The 14,509-nt window shown below is 45.1% G+C and overlaps 5 protein-coding genes across 5 annotated transcripts; 2 read left to right on the top strand and 3 right to left on the bottom strand.

The window, feature by feature from the left end:
• Positions 1-161: 161 nt before the first annotated feature.
• ERG4 (delta(24(24(1)))-sterol reductase) lies at positions 162-1,559 on the bottom strand (the record flags this gene model as incomplete). The annotated part of the gene is made up of 1 exon (XM_037283698.1): positions 162-1,559. The coding sequence occupies one exon, from the start codon at positions 1,557-1,559 to the stop codon at positions 162-164; it is 1,398 nt and encodes a 465-aa protein (XP_037139594.1).
• An 894-nt stretch (positions 1,560-2,453) lies between these two features.
• Positions 2,454-5,693, top strand: PDR1 (drug-responsive transcription factor PDR1; the record flags this gene model as incomplete). Its single annotated transcript, XM_037283697.1, has 1 exon — positions 2,454-5,693. One exon carries the CDS (start codon positions 2,454-2,456, stop codon positions 5,691-5,693), a length of 3,240 nt encoding a protein of 1,079 aa, XP_037139593.1.
• Positions 5,694-5,854: 161 nt separating this feature from the next.
• PUF4 (Puf4p) lies at positions 5,855-8,329 on the bottom strand (the record flags this gene model as incomplete). The annotated part of the gene is made up of 1 exon (XM_037283696.1): positions 5,855-8,329. The coding sequence occupies one exon, from the start codon at positions 8,327-8,329 to the stop codon at positions 5,855-5,857; it is 2,475 nt and encodes an 824-aa protein (XP_037139592.1).
• A 1,104-nt stretch (positions 8,330-9,433) lies between these two features.
• On the bottom strand, positions 9,434-12,148 carry PMA1 (H(+)-exporting P2-type ATPase PMA1; the record flags this gene model as incomplete). Its single annotated transcript, XM_037283695.1, has 1 exon — positions 9,434-12,148. One exon carries the CDS (start codon positions 12,146-12,148, stop codon positions 9,434-9,436), a length of 2,715 nt encoding a protein of 904 aa, XP_037139591.1.
• Positions 12,149-13,357: 1,209 nt separating this feature from the next.
• On the top strand, positions 13,358-14,497 carry HG536_0D04380 (NAD(P)-dependent alcohol dehydrogenase; the record flags this gene model as incomplete). The annotated part of the gene is made up of 1 exon (XM_037283694.1): positions 13,358-14,497. The coding sequence occupies one exon, from the start codon at positions 13,358-13,360 to the stop codon at positions 14,495-14,497; it is 1,140 nt and encodes a 379-aa protein (XP_037139590.1).
• Between the last annotated feature and the right edge of the window lie 12 nt (positions 14,498-14,509).

Below are 14,509 nucleotides of genomic sequence, written 5' to 3'. Positions count from 1 at the left end.
AGCCCTGCCTGTAGATGGAAGTAGTTGTCTTCGATAAGTGCAATATCTTCAACACCTTACGAGCTCTAAGAGCGTAAGAAGGTCACGTGAGGCAGCTATATAAACTGATAGCCTCAGACTAGTCGAGCTTATGAACGAATCCTTTCGTTTCTATCGACCATTCAGTATATATATGGGATGAAGGTGTAAGGGCAATGCTTGCAGTACTCATCCCAGTCAGCCCCGTACTTCTTCTTGCACTTTTCTTGGTCTCTTGCAGCTCTATGGACAAGAACGACAAAGAAGAAGATGGGGAAAAACCATGGGAAGAGCGAGTTGAATCCGCACGACAAGGCCCAGACGAGCGACTGGGTCCAGTCAGCAGTGTAGTGGATCTTTCTGGCCAATGTATACCAACCGTCGATCAAAAGGTAAGAGCCACTCTTGGTGACCATGTACTTGGGATTCTTCAGGATTTGGCCCGGCAAAAAGGGGAAAGTCTTCCTGATACGCTTGTCGCCGGCCATCTGTTTCCTGAAGGAGTTCTTTTGCGCATTGGCGGTGTCAAAGAAGTAGTAAGCGACCAATAGAATGACGTATAGTGAAATGTTGTAGGCCTTTGACCAATTGTACTCGGAGGGGTCGTGGTAGTAGAGGTACAGCGTACAGTGGCAGTAGGTGTATGGCACACCGGCGATATTCCAGAAGATCAACATGAAGCCGAATTTCTCGTACGCCATGTCCCAGGTGGGAACGATGAGCTCCTCGCCTTTGGCACATGCGTTGGCATACAGCCAATGAGCTAGCATGACAACACCCAGTTGTGGAGTAACGTAGCCGTACTTCTCATACTGCTTGAAGCAGGCGCCCAACGTAATGAAGAACAGCGTAAACCAGGGCAATCTGACTTCGAAGAACATTTTCAAATCCAGGATCCCCCAGCGCGGATTCAAAGGCGCACCCATGAAGAAATCGTACAAATGGTTGCGGGTCATTCTGTGGTAGTCACCGGTGACAAATAAAGTCCACAAGTACAGAACAATCGAGAAGATGAAACCGGAGAAGATCCCACATGTCATGATCTGACCAAAGATATCGATGATAGTGTAGAGCTTGAAGATCCCAGTGATGTGCAAAGTGACCACTAAAGCCGTCGACACGTACAAGGTCCACATAGCGTTACAATAGTATGGCAATTGCTTATTCTTCAGGTGAGTCAAGGGCTGTCCTTTGGTCCAGACGCCTGGCAGCGTGTAGTAGAACAAAACCTGGAAAGCCCAGAAGGTGAGAAAGATAGTCCACGCATATCTTGTGGGCAACGCATGGTCATAGAACAATTGGTAGAGATGGCCAAAAAATTGTCCCCAGCTTTCGCCCGCGCGTGGCAAAGCGATCTTCCCATCGTAAAACTCAGCGCAAATCCACATGTACCACATCAGCAATGGGAATCCGATCAACATTCCTAGCACACCGGCTGTACCGCCAAACTCATATTCAATCTCCTCTGGTTTAAGATACTTTCCTTGAGGCAGAAAGTTTCTGCGTTTCTCACCGACTCTTTGCTCGCTAGCACCAGACATCTGATATATTACGGCGGAGAGTTAGAGACCAACTATCTCTCATAAACACAGTGATCCCAACTCTGAAAGTCAATAACTAGCGAGCAGTGTCAGAAGAAATGAAAAATGCCAGTAAGTTTGTGTTCGTTTAGAGCCCCTCTCCGATTTTAAACGAGCGGAAAAACTCGAGTGTTCGGAAAAAGTGCTAAGAGCCGAACTGCCTCCGGAAAAACTATTGAATCGCGGGGTCCCCACTATGATCTACAAGACATTGTGATGAATTAAAGCCACAGCACAAAACACCGCATGATTCAAACGAGTCGTCGCCGTCAGCAACGGGCATTCTCAGACTCCAACTCTGCGTTATCCATACTTGCTCAACCTTCAAAATTCCCTTCTTGCTTCGGAGCAAATGTAGGGAGAAGGCGTATGCATGGAACAACGCTGTTCCACACGCTGATCGATTGAATCTGCTGCAATCATTTGAAGGCTGCAATCATGTGAAGGTTGCAATCATGTGAAGGTTGCAATCATGTGAAGGTTGCAATTTTTCATCCAATCGCTAGAGTATTCCCGGATGCGGTATGGAAGTCGACAGAAGGCCTACTTTCGGCTTGGATGAAGCATCCGAGTGTGAACCAGGCCAATCGCGCCAGTCAGCTTTGATGACGCTTGCGCTGGCTTGTGCGAAAGGGCCATTTGCACGGATTCTCCGAGAGATCGAGGCTAACCTCTAGAGAAAGCTGGGTAATACCGGAAATATCAGTCATAATGAACAATGATCTGGGTGGCTGAGAGAAGAGATTACTAAGGGATAACAGTGGTAGAGCATAGTGGTTGACGGCTGAAATTAGCTGATTGCTAATTGGATAGAGTAAGAGTCTTAGAGTTGGAAGCTAGTCGTGGGAGTTGGTGATGTACGTGGGCAAGAGGACGGTGGAAAGCCAACCTGGTACGATACGAAAACGAAGCAAAGTTACTAAGGCTTGTGAGAATTGCCGCCGCAGAAAGATCAAATGTACCGGGAAACATCCTTGCAGTAACTGTGTGACTTATCAGTGTGAATGCGTCTATAAAAGTGGCGCAGTACCGACAGTGAATATAGGCCAGACGAAGCCATCGAGTGCTGAAAAATTAGGTTTATCGGTCAGCTCCGAGAATAGTACAGAGGCCAATGTCAGTGAAAGTGAGAAAACCGGGTCTACCGATGCTAGCAAACCTGGTGACCAAAAGCTTCGGTCAAAGAACCCATCAGATGCGGCATTCGATCCTGTGTTAGATTGTGTGTTTGATAACACCGAGTGCATGGGAAGCGATATCAACGGTACAGGCCTGCCCACAAAGGAAGAACATCGAGATACGAACGGTAACAACGCCGTGAATGGCTCCGATCATATGGATTCCACCAAAACAGATTTGGCTTCGTTGAAGACTTATCATCCAGTAGAAGGTTTCAATGGTCTATATGAGGATGATATGGATTTTCAAGAAAGTATTAGTGAGCTGCAATGCGTTTTAAAAAAGCTTGTTTCCATGCGAAGCTCCAACCCGCATGTTAAGAGGGCCGTCGCTGAACTAAGCGAACGAGCCGAATCGCTGATAGAAAATTGGGAACCGAAATTCAGTTGTGATAAATATTATGAAACATTTAAGGACGCGTTCGAACAGTCGAAATCTGTAGAGACTCATCTGATGAAGAATAAGTATTATGATCAGGTCTTTTTATCCACCTACTCTGTTTGGACAGATGCAAGCAAGAAAAGCAGCTCAGAAAACCCCTTCTTCCGCAATCAACCTTTGGTGGACGAATTATTTGGTCTTTACTCTCCGTTGCAGGGGCTCTCGCTCAGAGGTATAGGTTTTTTCTTCCAGCAATGCACGTCTGGCTCTGAATCAAAGGAGGAAATCATCCAATTGAAGGAATCGCTTTATCTGCTCTTGAGATTTTTCGATATCTGCGTGGATCAGATGAATCGAAGCTGCGTCTCTATAGCAAACCCACTCGAGAGTTATATTCAGAGAAGAAATCTGATGGATTGCATACCGGTGCCCGCTACTAATGGGGTAAGCCCCAGTAGTAGTAACTGTAGAGATCTGATATCAATTGTTATCGATCGCTTGCCTCAGCCATTTGTGAAAAGGCTGACGGATATATCGAATGAAGAACTGCGACAAGTGATGTATGATGATTTTGCCATGTTCAACCTAGTTCTAAAAATGTACGGTCATCACAAGAAGGGCTTTGAATCACTAATGATGAAAATCACCAAACGGCAGAAAAAGGACTCGCCTACAGCCCATTGCTCATCTTCCGACAGGGAGGATTTTATTCACTTTTGCGAGGAAGAGGAACTCCTATTAGCCCTTTGCTACAACTACTACAACTCAACCATGTATCACGTCAATGAATTTGTCGCTAATTTAAACTATTTCGAAGCTTTACTGACCTTGCTTGAAATCCAAAAATGGTTAGACGAATTTTATAGTTTCGAAAAGGTGCTCGGGGTGGCAATGCGCTATGCTTATGATATTGGTCTTTCACGTTGGGAGCACTACGTTGGATTGGATGAAGAAACGGCAGAACGTAGAAGGAAATGTTGGTGGAGGCTCTACACTACAGAGAAACTTTATTGCTTCAAGAAAGGTAAACAATCCTCGATCGATGACGCCAAAATGAACTGTCTTTTAACTTCCGAGTTCAGAAGTTTAGGATTCTCGGATAACAAGGATTTTCTGTCGAAAGTCCTGACCACATCACGAGGATGGGCTTTTGATAATATGTCCATTCAAGATCTGAAATTTTATGGAGAGTGTGCGATCTCACAGGTAGTCTCCCATTTTTATGCCACTGTTCTCTACTCAGAGCGATATACGTCGATTAAAAATACAGCTAAACCTCCGATTCTCAAAGAGCGACTCGTGAAAGAGGTCTTTCAAAAACTTCATCTCTTGAAAGCGCAGTTCGATGCTATAAAGGAACAAACCAAAAAACTTTTTGAAGTCGCATCGTCTTCAGCAGATGGATCGATGAACATGTTTCTCGCTAAAGATGAGAGATCTCTGGCCGCCAGGTACGCTTTATTTCATGGTTGCTTCTTTTTCACTGTTTCAACGTCAGCATATAATTTGATCGCCAGACTTCTGACCGATACGACCAGCGTCTCTAGAATTGATCAATACACAAAATGCGCAAGCTTTCTACGACAATCGTGGCGAGAGATGACTCGATTGGTTTTATCCCTTGATGATGACTACACCGTCAGTCGAACTTTCGATAGCTATGGTGTGGTATGCATGCCACTTATCTCGCGTGCATTTTGCGACGTCTCCCTTGCTAGAACTTCTGAGGATTTAGTGTCACTTCTAAATATCTTCAAGAGGCTGCAGGACATCACGATATTTCATGAGAATAAAGATAATGAATTCGTCGCTTCTAGTAACGCTTATGGCTCCTACATTCGATTTCTGACTTTCCTAGCCATTAATATTCATGGTATGATGTTGAGTTATATGCGTCTGAATAACATTACGAGAGATAATCTATTCCAAGAGGTGGAACAAATGGCGCCCAATGTTGCTGATCTCCCGCCCCTCATATTAAACCCGAAATCCGCAATATACGAGCCCCTGATGAAGCCTGTTCAAGCATCAGGTTTTCACCTCAAGGTGCATAGCATGCTCGAAAGGGATGGGAAATACACAAAATCGCCTAATGCCTATCCAAAAACAGCCTTCCAACTCATGCCAATACGAAATCATGAAATAGCATCAATAGGCCGTTTTGGCTCCCCAGGAGATATGTCGTCGCCTAGGGAAATTTCCTCTAAAGAATCTCCTTATCCAACATTGCCTTCAATCCGATCCTTGACAGATGTCGAGCAGGGATCGGTTCAATTTAGCGAAAAGACGCCGCACATCGACTCCCAGCAGTTCAAGCCGACAAACAGTCCCAATCAGGAACGGCTGCAGCATGCCAGTCCTAAAAATTTGGGGCTGCCATATACCGGCTACAATCTTGGAACTTTGGATGAGTTTATAAGCAACGGTGATTTGAACGATCTATACAAGGTATTGTGGAGTGACTTGTACACAGAAGAGGCACCGCAAACAATTCTTCTGCCGAGTGATGACTATTCTGGCTCAACGGACAAATAAAATACTCGAATCGTCGTGTTAATATATATAGTACCCACCTTAGTAGTGAGTGTATGTTGACCCTATGTGTAGAAGAAAGAGTCGTAAAGATATTGAGCATTTATTATACAGCAGCCTCCGGAATACGAGCTTTTCATTTTCTTTGAGTTCTGGCGGTCACCTCAGTCAATTCGGAGTATTCCCATAATTCTTCTCCCGTGCGGCGTGTTTCTTATAGGTCCAACAAGTAGCGGCCGGACGATATCAACTAAACTTCTATGCAGGTACTGGTTATATTGATGTGTGACATCAAGCATTGTTTGCAGAACATAGTTACCATAGCCATCATTTAAGAGTGCTTGAATATCGGTCTCGCCTCTTGCACCCAGTAATTCTACTACTAGAATATCAGACACCTCCGGTGTTCTTAATATCTTCTCAATGACGTTTGAACCAAACTTATGCAAAGAAAGTTCCGTCACTTTAGGTTTTAAGGCATGTACAATTTGGTAGGTAAATTTGTAATCCCCTTGTTCAGTTTCCTTTGAAATGATGTACTGAACAACATAGTTACCAAAAGGATCTAAAGTCAGATGATCGATATTAGTTAGTAGCTTGCCGCAAAGTTTCGTTCGCTGCTCTTCATCGCCATGGTCTAAGCAGCGTTGTAGTACGCAACAGCCATGTCTGTGGGTGGCAATTTCAGTGCAGTGACTGCAGGCCGCATCAAAGATAAACTGCACGTCGCTTGGCTTGAGCTTCTGCAAACATTTCTGAACGATGTGATTACCATTCAAATCTTTACTCAGTTCAACTACGGAACCCTTCAATGAATCGATAACAATTTGTGCTTCTTGTTTTGTCTGGATGCATTCAACTAGTTTCTGTAAAGCTCTGGTACCATGAGGATTAGATGCAATATACACAAAATGAGGAGCAGCCATCTTAGCCAAGGAAACCCTCTGCTCCAAAGTCACCCGCTCCAACAATTTTTGAATTAAGTAGTTTCCAAAGGAATCAGTCATTAATTCCACAGTATGGTCTTTGGTTTCCTTGAAAATAGAATCTGCGGCTTCGGACCCTAGAACATCCAACTGTTTCTGCAAAAACCGGCAACCATGTTGGTCTTTACAAAGGGAATAAATGCTCCCTATGAATTGCTCTAAGGAGGCGTCCGCATAGCGCGCCGCTTCCTCCATTTTCCGTTGCCTGTTAGCGTTATCACCTCCATGGTTTGAGTTATTCTGATGATAGTGGCCTCCATTTCTATTCTTATTCCTGCCGTTGCTATAGTGGCCAGATTTACCTCCTTTATGTCCACCATTATTGGAGCGGCGGTTACTATGGTTAGTGTGGTCACCAGTATGGCCGCCATTAGGATGCAGCATATGGTGATGACCCTGAGAGAATGGATGAGGAACTATCCCAAAAGGATGATTCCCGTAAATCCAAGGTGGAGGGGTGCCATTTTGTTGATGTTGATGCAAAGAAGGCACCTGAGCCGCAGATGACGGCTCCTCTAACACAGTATTTCCAGGATGTTCACCATGCGCAGGTGAAGGAACCTGCCGATTTCCAGCTGATCCCTCACCAACTTGAGCAACGGGAAAAGGTGAATTTGGCTGCAAATGCGAGCTTGGGCTATGCACTCCAGAGAACTGGAAAGGAGATGCAAATCCGTATGCACCGTGGAACGGAGATGCAACACCATAAGCGGGAGATGACCCGGGTAGGGGATGCCCCGAGAGCACAGGATTCGGTTGCATCAGAGCACCACCATAGGGGTAAGCTGCAGCATAGGAAACTGACGAGTTTGCCTCTTCGCCCGCCGCAGTTTTAGAACCTTCCTGGTCTTCAGTAGGCTCTGGGGCGGTAAAGATCGAATTGTTATTGTTCTTCTCTAATGAAATAGATTGTGCTCTAACAGCGGGTACATCAAGTTGCTCAGGTTGCAGAAGGTTGGCTGCAGAAGGCTTGTCTGTTGAATCAGAATTGATGACCGAATCGGCTGCTGAGGACTTGCTTACCATTGAATCGACTAGATCATTAGCTGAAATAGCATGAAAAGTTTGTCTTCTGAATCCAGTACTAGAAACAGCCGCTACCTTTGATGACGAAGAATTATTCATGAATGCTGCATCTTTAGTCGCCGAAGAAGCCAGTGTATCTACTGCAGCCTGCGACGCAGAACCGGAAGCCCAGAGTGGGTCGTTTGCCTTAGGAGCAGTTGTTTCTCCCGTTAGCGCACTTACTCGGAATCCTTCAGAGGTAGGACCGGGTGGTGGACTAAACACTGATGCGTCGTTAGAATTGTTGAACATAATTGGACCTCCAGGGCTATTATTTGCCAAGCCCGTCATGCCTATTCCTGAATCAGGTGAAGGAAAAAACCCTGTATGATGCGGGACAGGCATCATCTGGGAATACGGAATAAAGCCCATGCCAAACATTTGAGGATGGGGAAACATATGAGAGGGTGGCACCGAGGAAAACTGAGCGTTCGCTTCATTGGAGGGCCTTATACCTGACTCAGATGCTGGGGTTTCCTCCAACTCCTCTAAATGTAATTGGCCCAAAGCAGAATCTAACGATTCAGGAACGATGGGATCAACACCGGAAAAGCTAGCTTTCCTCTCAGAAGATTCCTGGATAGACATAAGGAGAATTTCTGACTAGCAGACAGTAACAGATGATAATGTACAAACAGTGGTGGCAGAAAACAAACAGGGCAGTGGCTAATGTACAGATTCAAGGTAAAACGTATCCCCAGGACGTTTCCGATGAAGATATTCCGCTAAAATACAGGTTGTAATGTACAAAATAGAGTGAGCAACCAAATCACACTAGTAGAGATCGAGCCTGAAATATCCCTCTAAATTCAAATTTTGACGGCCTATTACTACTCCCACTTATGTCCTCTTCAACCCTGCTTGATAGTCTGTGAAACACTGCTATTCGAGACTTCAGGACTCCTCAGTATGCTAGCTTCATTAGCTGTATTCCCATCCTTCCATACCACAGAGACACTCAGTAGAAAATTTTGGGCCAGCGAGCTTCGTGTGTGATGATTTTCTCAAGTGTCAGTAAATAAAATAATAAAATAATCAATCCTGTCATCTGTCGTTGGTCTGCTAATCCATTTGCCAGGAGTCTCTATCAAGCTTTCATCATCTGCAATGTAGCGTAAAGCGTTGATGATACCAGCCAAGCTCAAATATTAATATGAATTAGAGTGTGTGTGTGCAAGTATATAGAAATTAACAGTATAAAAAAACTAGAATTTTGTGCATTAGAAACAAAAACAAAATTAAAAGTCAATGATGTTTGATGTGCGCGTTGTGCTTGAAGTCCGTCCAAGCTCTGAATAATTGAACCTTCCTCTTCACCCTTGGTGTGTGAATCAGAATGAAATGTCGCTCAATGGATGTGTGCGTGTGAATATCTTCGCAAATGGTACCTTGAATCAATGCTCTATCATCAATAATGCGAATATGACAAGACGACCCTTCTTGTGTGTGTGTGTGTGTGTGTGTGTGTAGAGTCGTCCTGATCTTAAACTCATCAAAAGAGGATTTTATAGCATCTCATCAATTACCTTTTGCCTTGATACTTCCCATATTTGGCGTCCTTGTTATCAGTATTATTAGAAATTAGGGATATCATTTGATTTAAAGAGAAAAAGGTATTAATCACGTAGTAGTTGTAGCAATAAAATTGATCAATTAACCATAATGTGGAAAATGGTCATTTTCACAACAAGTTTAATGTTCTTTTTCGTGTTGAGTAGAGACTCTTTGCATGGCAGCCAAGAAGTCTTCGACGGATCTGGTCGATTTTGGTTCCTTCATTGGCTTACCATTCATCAATCTGTCGAATGCTTCAGATTCAGACATTAGGTAGTAAGCACCACCCATGACACAGAAGACACCGACAGACCAGATATAGATACGGACGACAGTGACAATGTCGGTCCAGTTCTGAGACCACCAGCCGAACAAGGTGAACATGGTGGCGATGATGTCAACGGCGAACACCGCACCGGCCAATTGCCAAGATGGGATAGAAGACCAGAAAGGACCAACTGCTCTTGTGATGAAAATCAACCAGTTTTCAGTCAAGGAGATTTCCAAAAACAAGACACCGTCAATGGAACCAAAGTTTTGGATGATACCACCCTTTGGCAAGAACATGGAGGTCAAAGTAATCCAAGTACCGACAGCCAAGATAACACCCAAAATGATGGACATACCCCATAGTCTTGGCAAGTTCCACTTGACAGGCTTTTGAGAGTAAGGAGCGTTGTCATAAGCAATAGCCAAAGTAGCAACGTCAGCGAAAATAGCAATGAAAACAATCAATTCGATGTTCAAGGAGTGGTTTAGAATAGCAATCCATAGACCCAAGAAGATTTCCAAATGTAGAGACAAAGCGATACGGTAGACGACGTAAGAGTACATTCTGTGGAAAATTTGTCTCGAGGTCTTCAAAGCATCAATAATAGCAGACAAACCTGGGGCCAAGAAAACAATATCAGCAGCGGATCTAGCAGCATCGGTAGCACCTTCGACGGCAATACCGGTGTCAGCCTTCTTCAAAGATGGGGCATCGTTAACACCGTCACCAGTCATAGCAACCAAGTAACCTCTGTTTTGCAAAATTTCGACAACCTTGTACTTGTGTTGTGGGAAAACTTCAGCGAAACCGTCGGCGTTCTCGACAAAGTCAGCCAATTCAGAACCTGGCATGTCACCACCACCACCTAGACCTAGTCTTTCAGCGTTGTAAATGTTGTCACCCAAACCCAATTGTCTACAAGTTTCCTTAGCGATACCGACAGCGTCACCAGTTAACATCTTAACTCTTAGACCTAGACGTCTAGCTTCGTTAACAGTTTGAGCAGTGTCGTCTCTTGGAGGATCCATACATGGCATAACACCCAAAATTTCCCAGTGACCTTCACCTCTCTTTCTAGCGACACCCAAAGCTCTGAAACCTCTGGAAGCCAACTCAGCAACCTTGTTCTCGTAGTTTTCGTGGACATCCTCAGGGATTGGGTGGTCTTCCTCGACAGTCTTCAAGACGAACAAAGGAGCACCTTTAACACAGACAATTCTTTCACCTTCTGGGGATTCAACAACAGCGGTAACTTTCTTGGAGACAGGGTCGAATGGGTGGAATTCCAAGACCTTGTACTTGGTCAAAGCGTTCTTAGCCTTTGGATAGTTGATCAAAGATTTCAAGAAAGCCTTGTCGATAGCATCCAAACCCTTCTTCTTTCTGGAAGCAGCCAAACAAGCAGTCAACATCAAGTCATCGGCAGAGACACCCTCGACAGTGTATGGTTCGTGCAAGGACAACTTGTTCTTGGTCAAAGTACCAGTCTTATCAGAACACAAGATCTCGACACCAGCCAAAGACTCAATAGCGGACAACTTTTGGACAATAGCTTGCTTCTTAGCCAAGTAAGCAGCGCCGACAGCCATGGTAGTGGTAACGACAGCTGGCAAACCGACTGGAACACCGACAATGGTGATACCCAAGGTGTATCTCAAGATTGGAACGATACGGTTGGTTCTGTAGAAACCAGCGGTCCAGACAACCAACAAAGTGATGATGACCAAAACCAACAAGATAATACCAATACCGTTCAAGACTTCGGTGAAGTGACCTTGGCCACCAGCAGCCTGGTTAACCAAAGCAGCAGCTCTACCGACAAAAGTGTTGTCACCAGTAGCGGTAACGATCATGAAAGCCTCACCTCTCTTAACGGTGGAAGAGGAGAAAGTCTGGTCACCATAGTGCTTGTCAACGGCCAAGGACTCACCAGTGATGGCAGATTGGTCGATTTGAACAAAGCAGTCCTCAGTAACAATACGACCATCAGCTGGGATAACGGTACCATCTTCCAATTGCAGGATGTCACCTGGGACGATCTCGTTGGCTGGAATCTCGACCAGTTCACCATCTCTAATGACAATGGCAGTGTTAGCCAAAGTCTTCTTCAATTCATCGACAATGGAGCCGGCTTGGTATTCCTGAATGAAACCAACACCAGCGTTCAACATAAGCAAACCACAGATAACACCAAAATCGACCCAATCTTCCAAACCGGCAGCCAAGATAGCAGCAGCCTCCATAACGAATTGAATTGGACCAATGAAGAACATCAAAAACTTGACAAGCAAGTTCTCGTTCTCCTCAGCCATCTGGTTAAGACCGTACTTCTTTCTTCTCTTGGTTACTTCGTCAGAGGTCAAACCGTACGATGGGTCGGTTTGCAACATCTCTTCTGGGATGACTCTGGCTTCACCTGCAGCGGCTCTACCTTCATCCTCGGACTCCTCATCGTCCAAGTTGTGGTTGGATTGCAACTCATCGATCAAAGCGTCGATGTCATCGTCGTCAGACTCGTCAGACTCACTAGGTGGAACCTGTGGAGCCTTCTCCGTCGTTGGTTCATGCACAGCTTCAGACATCTATAGTAGGCACGCAACACGGTTAGTAACAAACATTCGAAAAAAAATCAAAAGGACAAGAGGTATTCGGTATTGCAGCACCATCTTGAACTTTATATCAATGAGTTCGACAAACCATGGTCTTCGTAAAGCTTCTGTCCAGCTTTCGAGTCCTTTGTTTACAGATTTCCCAAAGCGGATGCGTCTTTTTTTCGGATGCATAATCGCTCAATCCGGAAGCCCGCACAACAAATAGAGAAACATGGTTTATCAACTCAACCTAAAAGGGGAAACATACTTTTTTTCAATCAATCAGCTAATCGATTATTATTATTATTATTATCAATCCTTTTCTTTACTATCTAAGCAGTAAGGCAATCTCTTGGCTATGGTTGAGCTTGTATATCTCGTATTGTAGCAAATGCCCTGCTCTGTGATAATAAAATAATAATAATCAGAGGATGTAGGGGGAGATTTTAAAAAAAAAGATCTGGTTCTTTAATACAAGGAGTAAAGCTTCGAACCAGGATAGTTGAGCTACAATACCCATTGAAAAAACCCTTTTTATATAGTTCAAGTCGTAAATTGCACGTTCAGAACGTCGTCTTGAACTGACTAGATGGGTTTGTACTGACAGTCGTGTGTACAATTAGCTGGAAAAAGGAAAACGAAAACAAACGGCATCCTCTGTAGCTTCATTTGTCTCTCTTCGTCTGTCAATTACGTCGTCTATCGACGACGCTGTCGATAACAGTGGGAAAAAAATTCTCGCTCAACGGTCAAATCAACGAGGTTGACCGCGGTAAAAGAAACAGAGTCTGAACGAGGGATAAATCCACCTCTGTGGCGGAAATTACGAGATGCAGATATTCCGGGCTCTGAGTAATTGCTGTTTACGATTCCGTTCCAGTGCGTTTAAACGATCTGTAATTCACTCAGCGTGCCAAGCATTTTCTTCAGAGCTGCTCTCGCTGGTCGACGACGACCAATGAAAAAAAATCTCGGAATAGCTAATCTTGAGCTGAGTGAGACTGTTCAATTGCCGGTTTCGGCTGCGTGTGTCTTTGACTTGGTGTTGGTGTTTATCTTTCGCCGTTTCGAGATCTGTGACGTAATTGAGTTTCTACTCCGCTCGTCTTACTTCCATAGGTTTCTGTTAAATATAGTCTTTCCAGAGCTGGGAATGGCGATGGTGCTTGGGAGGAAGAGAAACTGCAAAGGTTAGGAAACATGGCAATTAAAGTTGATTATCCCCGAGAATTTAAAGGTTTCGCCATTACGGATCCTAAGGACTGGGACCGACCAAAGTTGACTTCGTATGAACCGAAGAAGTTTGGTGAACACGACGTTGACATTGAGGTTGAGTGCTGTGGCATTTGTGCCTCCGAGCTGTTTTCTTTGAAGAATGAGTGGTCGGACGCGCCTTTAGCTTGTCTCTCGTCTAGTTACGGGCCCAAATCTCAGGTTGTAGGCCACGAAGTCATCGGCAGAGTGGTCGCCGTTGGCGACAAAGTTACTCTTTGTAGTTTAGGCCAGAGGGTCGGTTTGGGTGCGCAGGCTTCGTCTTGTATGGCATGTCCGCGTTGTTCGAGCAATAACGAACAGTACTGTTTGAAGAGCGTCGGCACCTACTGTTCTAGGTACCCTGATGGGTATGTGTCGCAGGGCGGATATTCTTCGCACGTCCGTGCTCATGAGCAGTTCTGTTTCCCAATTCCCGATCGGATCCCATCCGCGTATGTCGCGCCATTGATGTGTGGTGGACTCACGGTGTACTCGCCGATCAAGCGTAGCATCGAAGGGATTGAGAGCCCTAGAGTCGGGATCATTGGCATCGGTGGTCTGGGACATATGGCGGTCATGATCGCCAAAGCACTTGGAGCACACGTTACGGCCTTCTCCCGGTCAAGCGAGAAGAAGGAGGATGCCTTGAAAATGGGCGCCGATTCCTTCATCGCTACCGGGGAGGATGAGAACTGGAGCTCTGGCTTGACCGATAGTTTTCACTTGATTTTGAACTGTGCGTCTTCGACTACGGCTTTGGATCTTGACGCTTTCGCCAGCGTCTTGAAAGTGAACCGCCAACTGCTCTCTGTCGGCTTGCCCGAAAAGAACGAAAGCTTCGACCTTAAACCATTCACCTTCATCAGAAGCGGCTGCTCTATCGGTGTCTCCAAGCTGGGTTCTAGACAGGAGGCGATCGAGCTGCTCGACTTAGCGGCCAAGCACGGTTTCAAGCCTTGGGTCGAAACCATCGATGTCTCGGAAGCCGGCATCCACGAAGGTCTGACCAGACTGGACAGAGGAGATGTCAGATACCGGTTTACGCTGGTCGGGTTCAACAAATTCTTCGGTACTGGAGCTAGATAGACTGTACATACG

Source organism: Torulaspora globosa, chromosome 4 (assembly GCF_014133895.1).
Source record: "Torulaspora globosa chromosome 4, complete sequence".
In the NCBI taxonomy this organism is placed as follows: Eukaryota; Fungi; Ascomycota; class Saccharomycetes; order Saccharomycetales; family Saccharomycetaceae; genus Torulaspora; species Torulaspora globosa.
The sequence above is the reverse complement of the archived record's forward strand: the minus strand, read 5'-3'. Positions and strand labels throughout refer to the sequence as shown.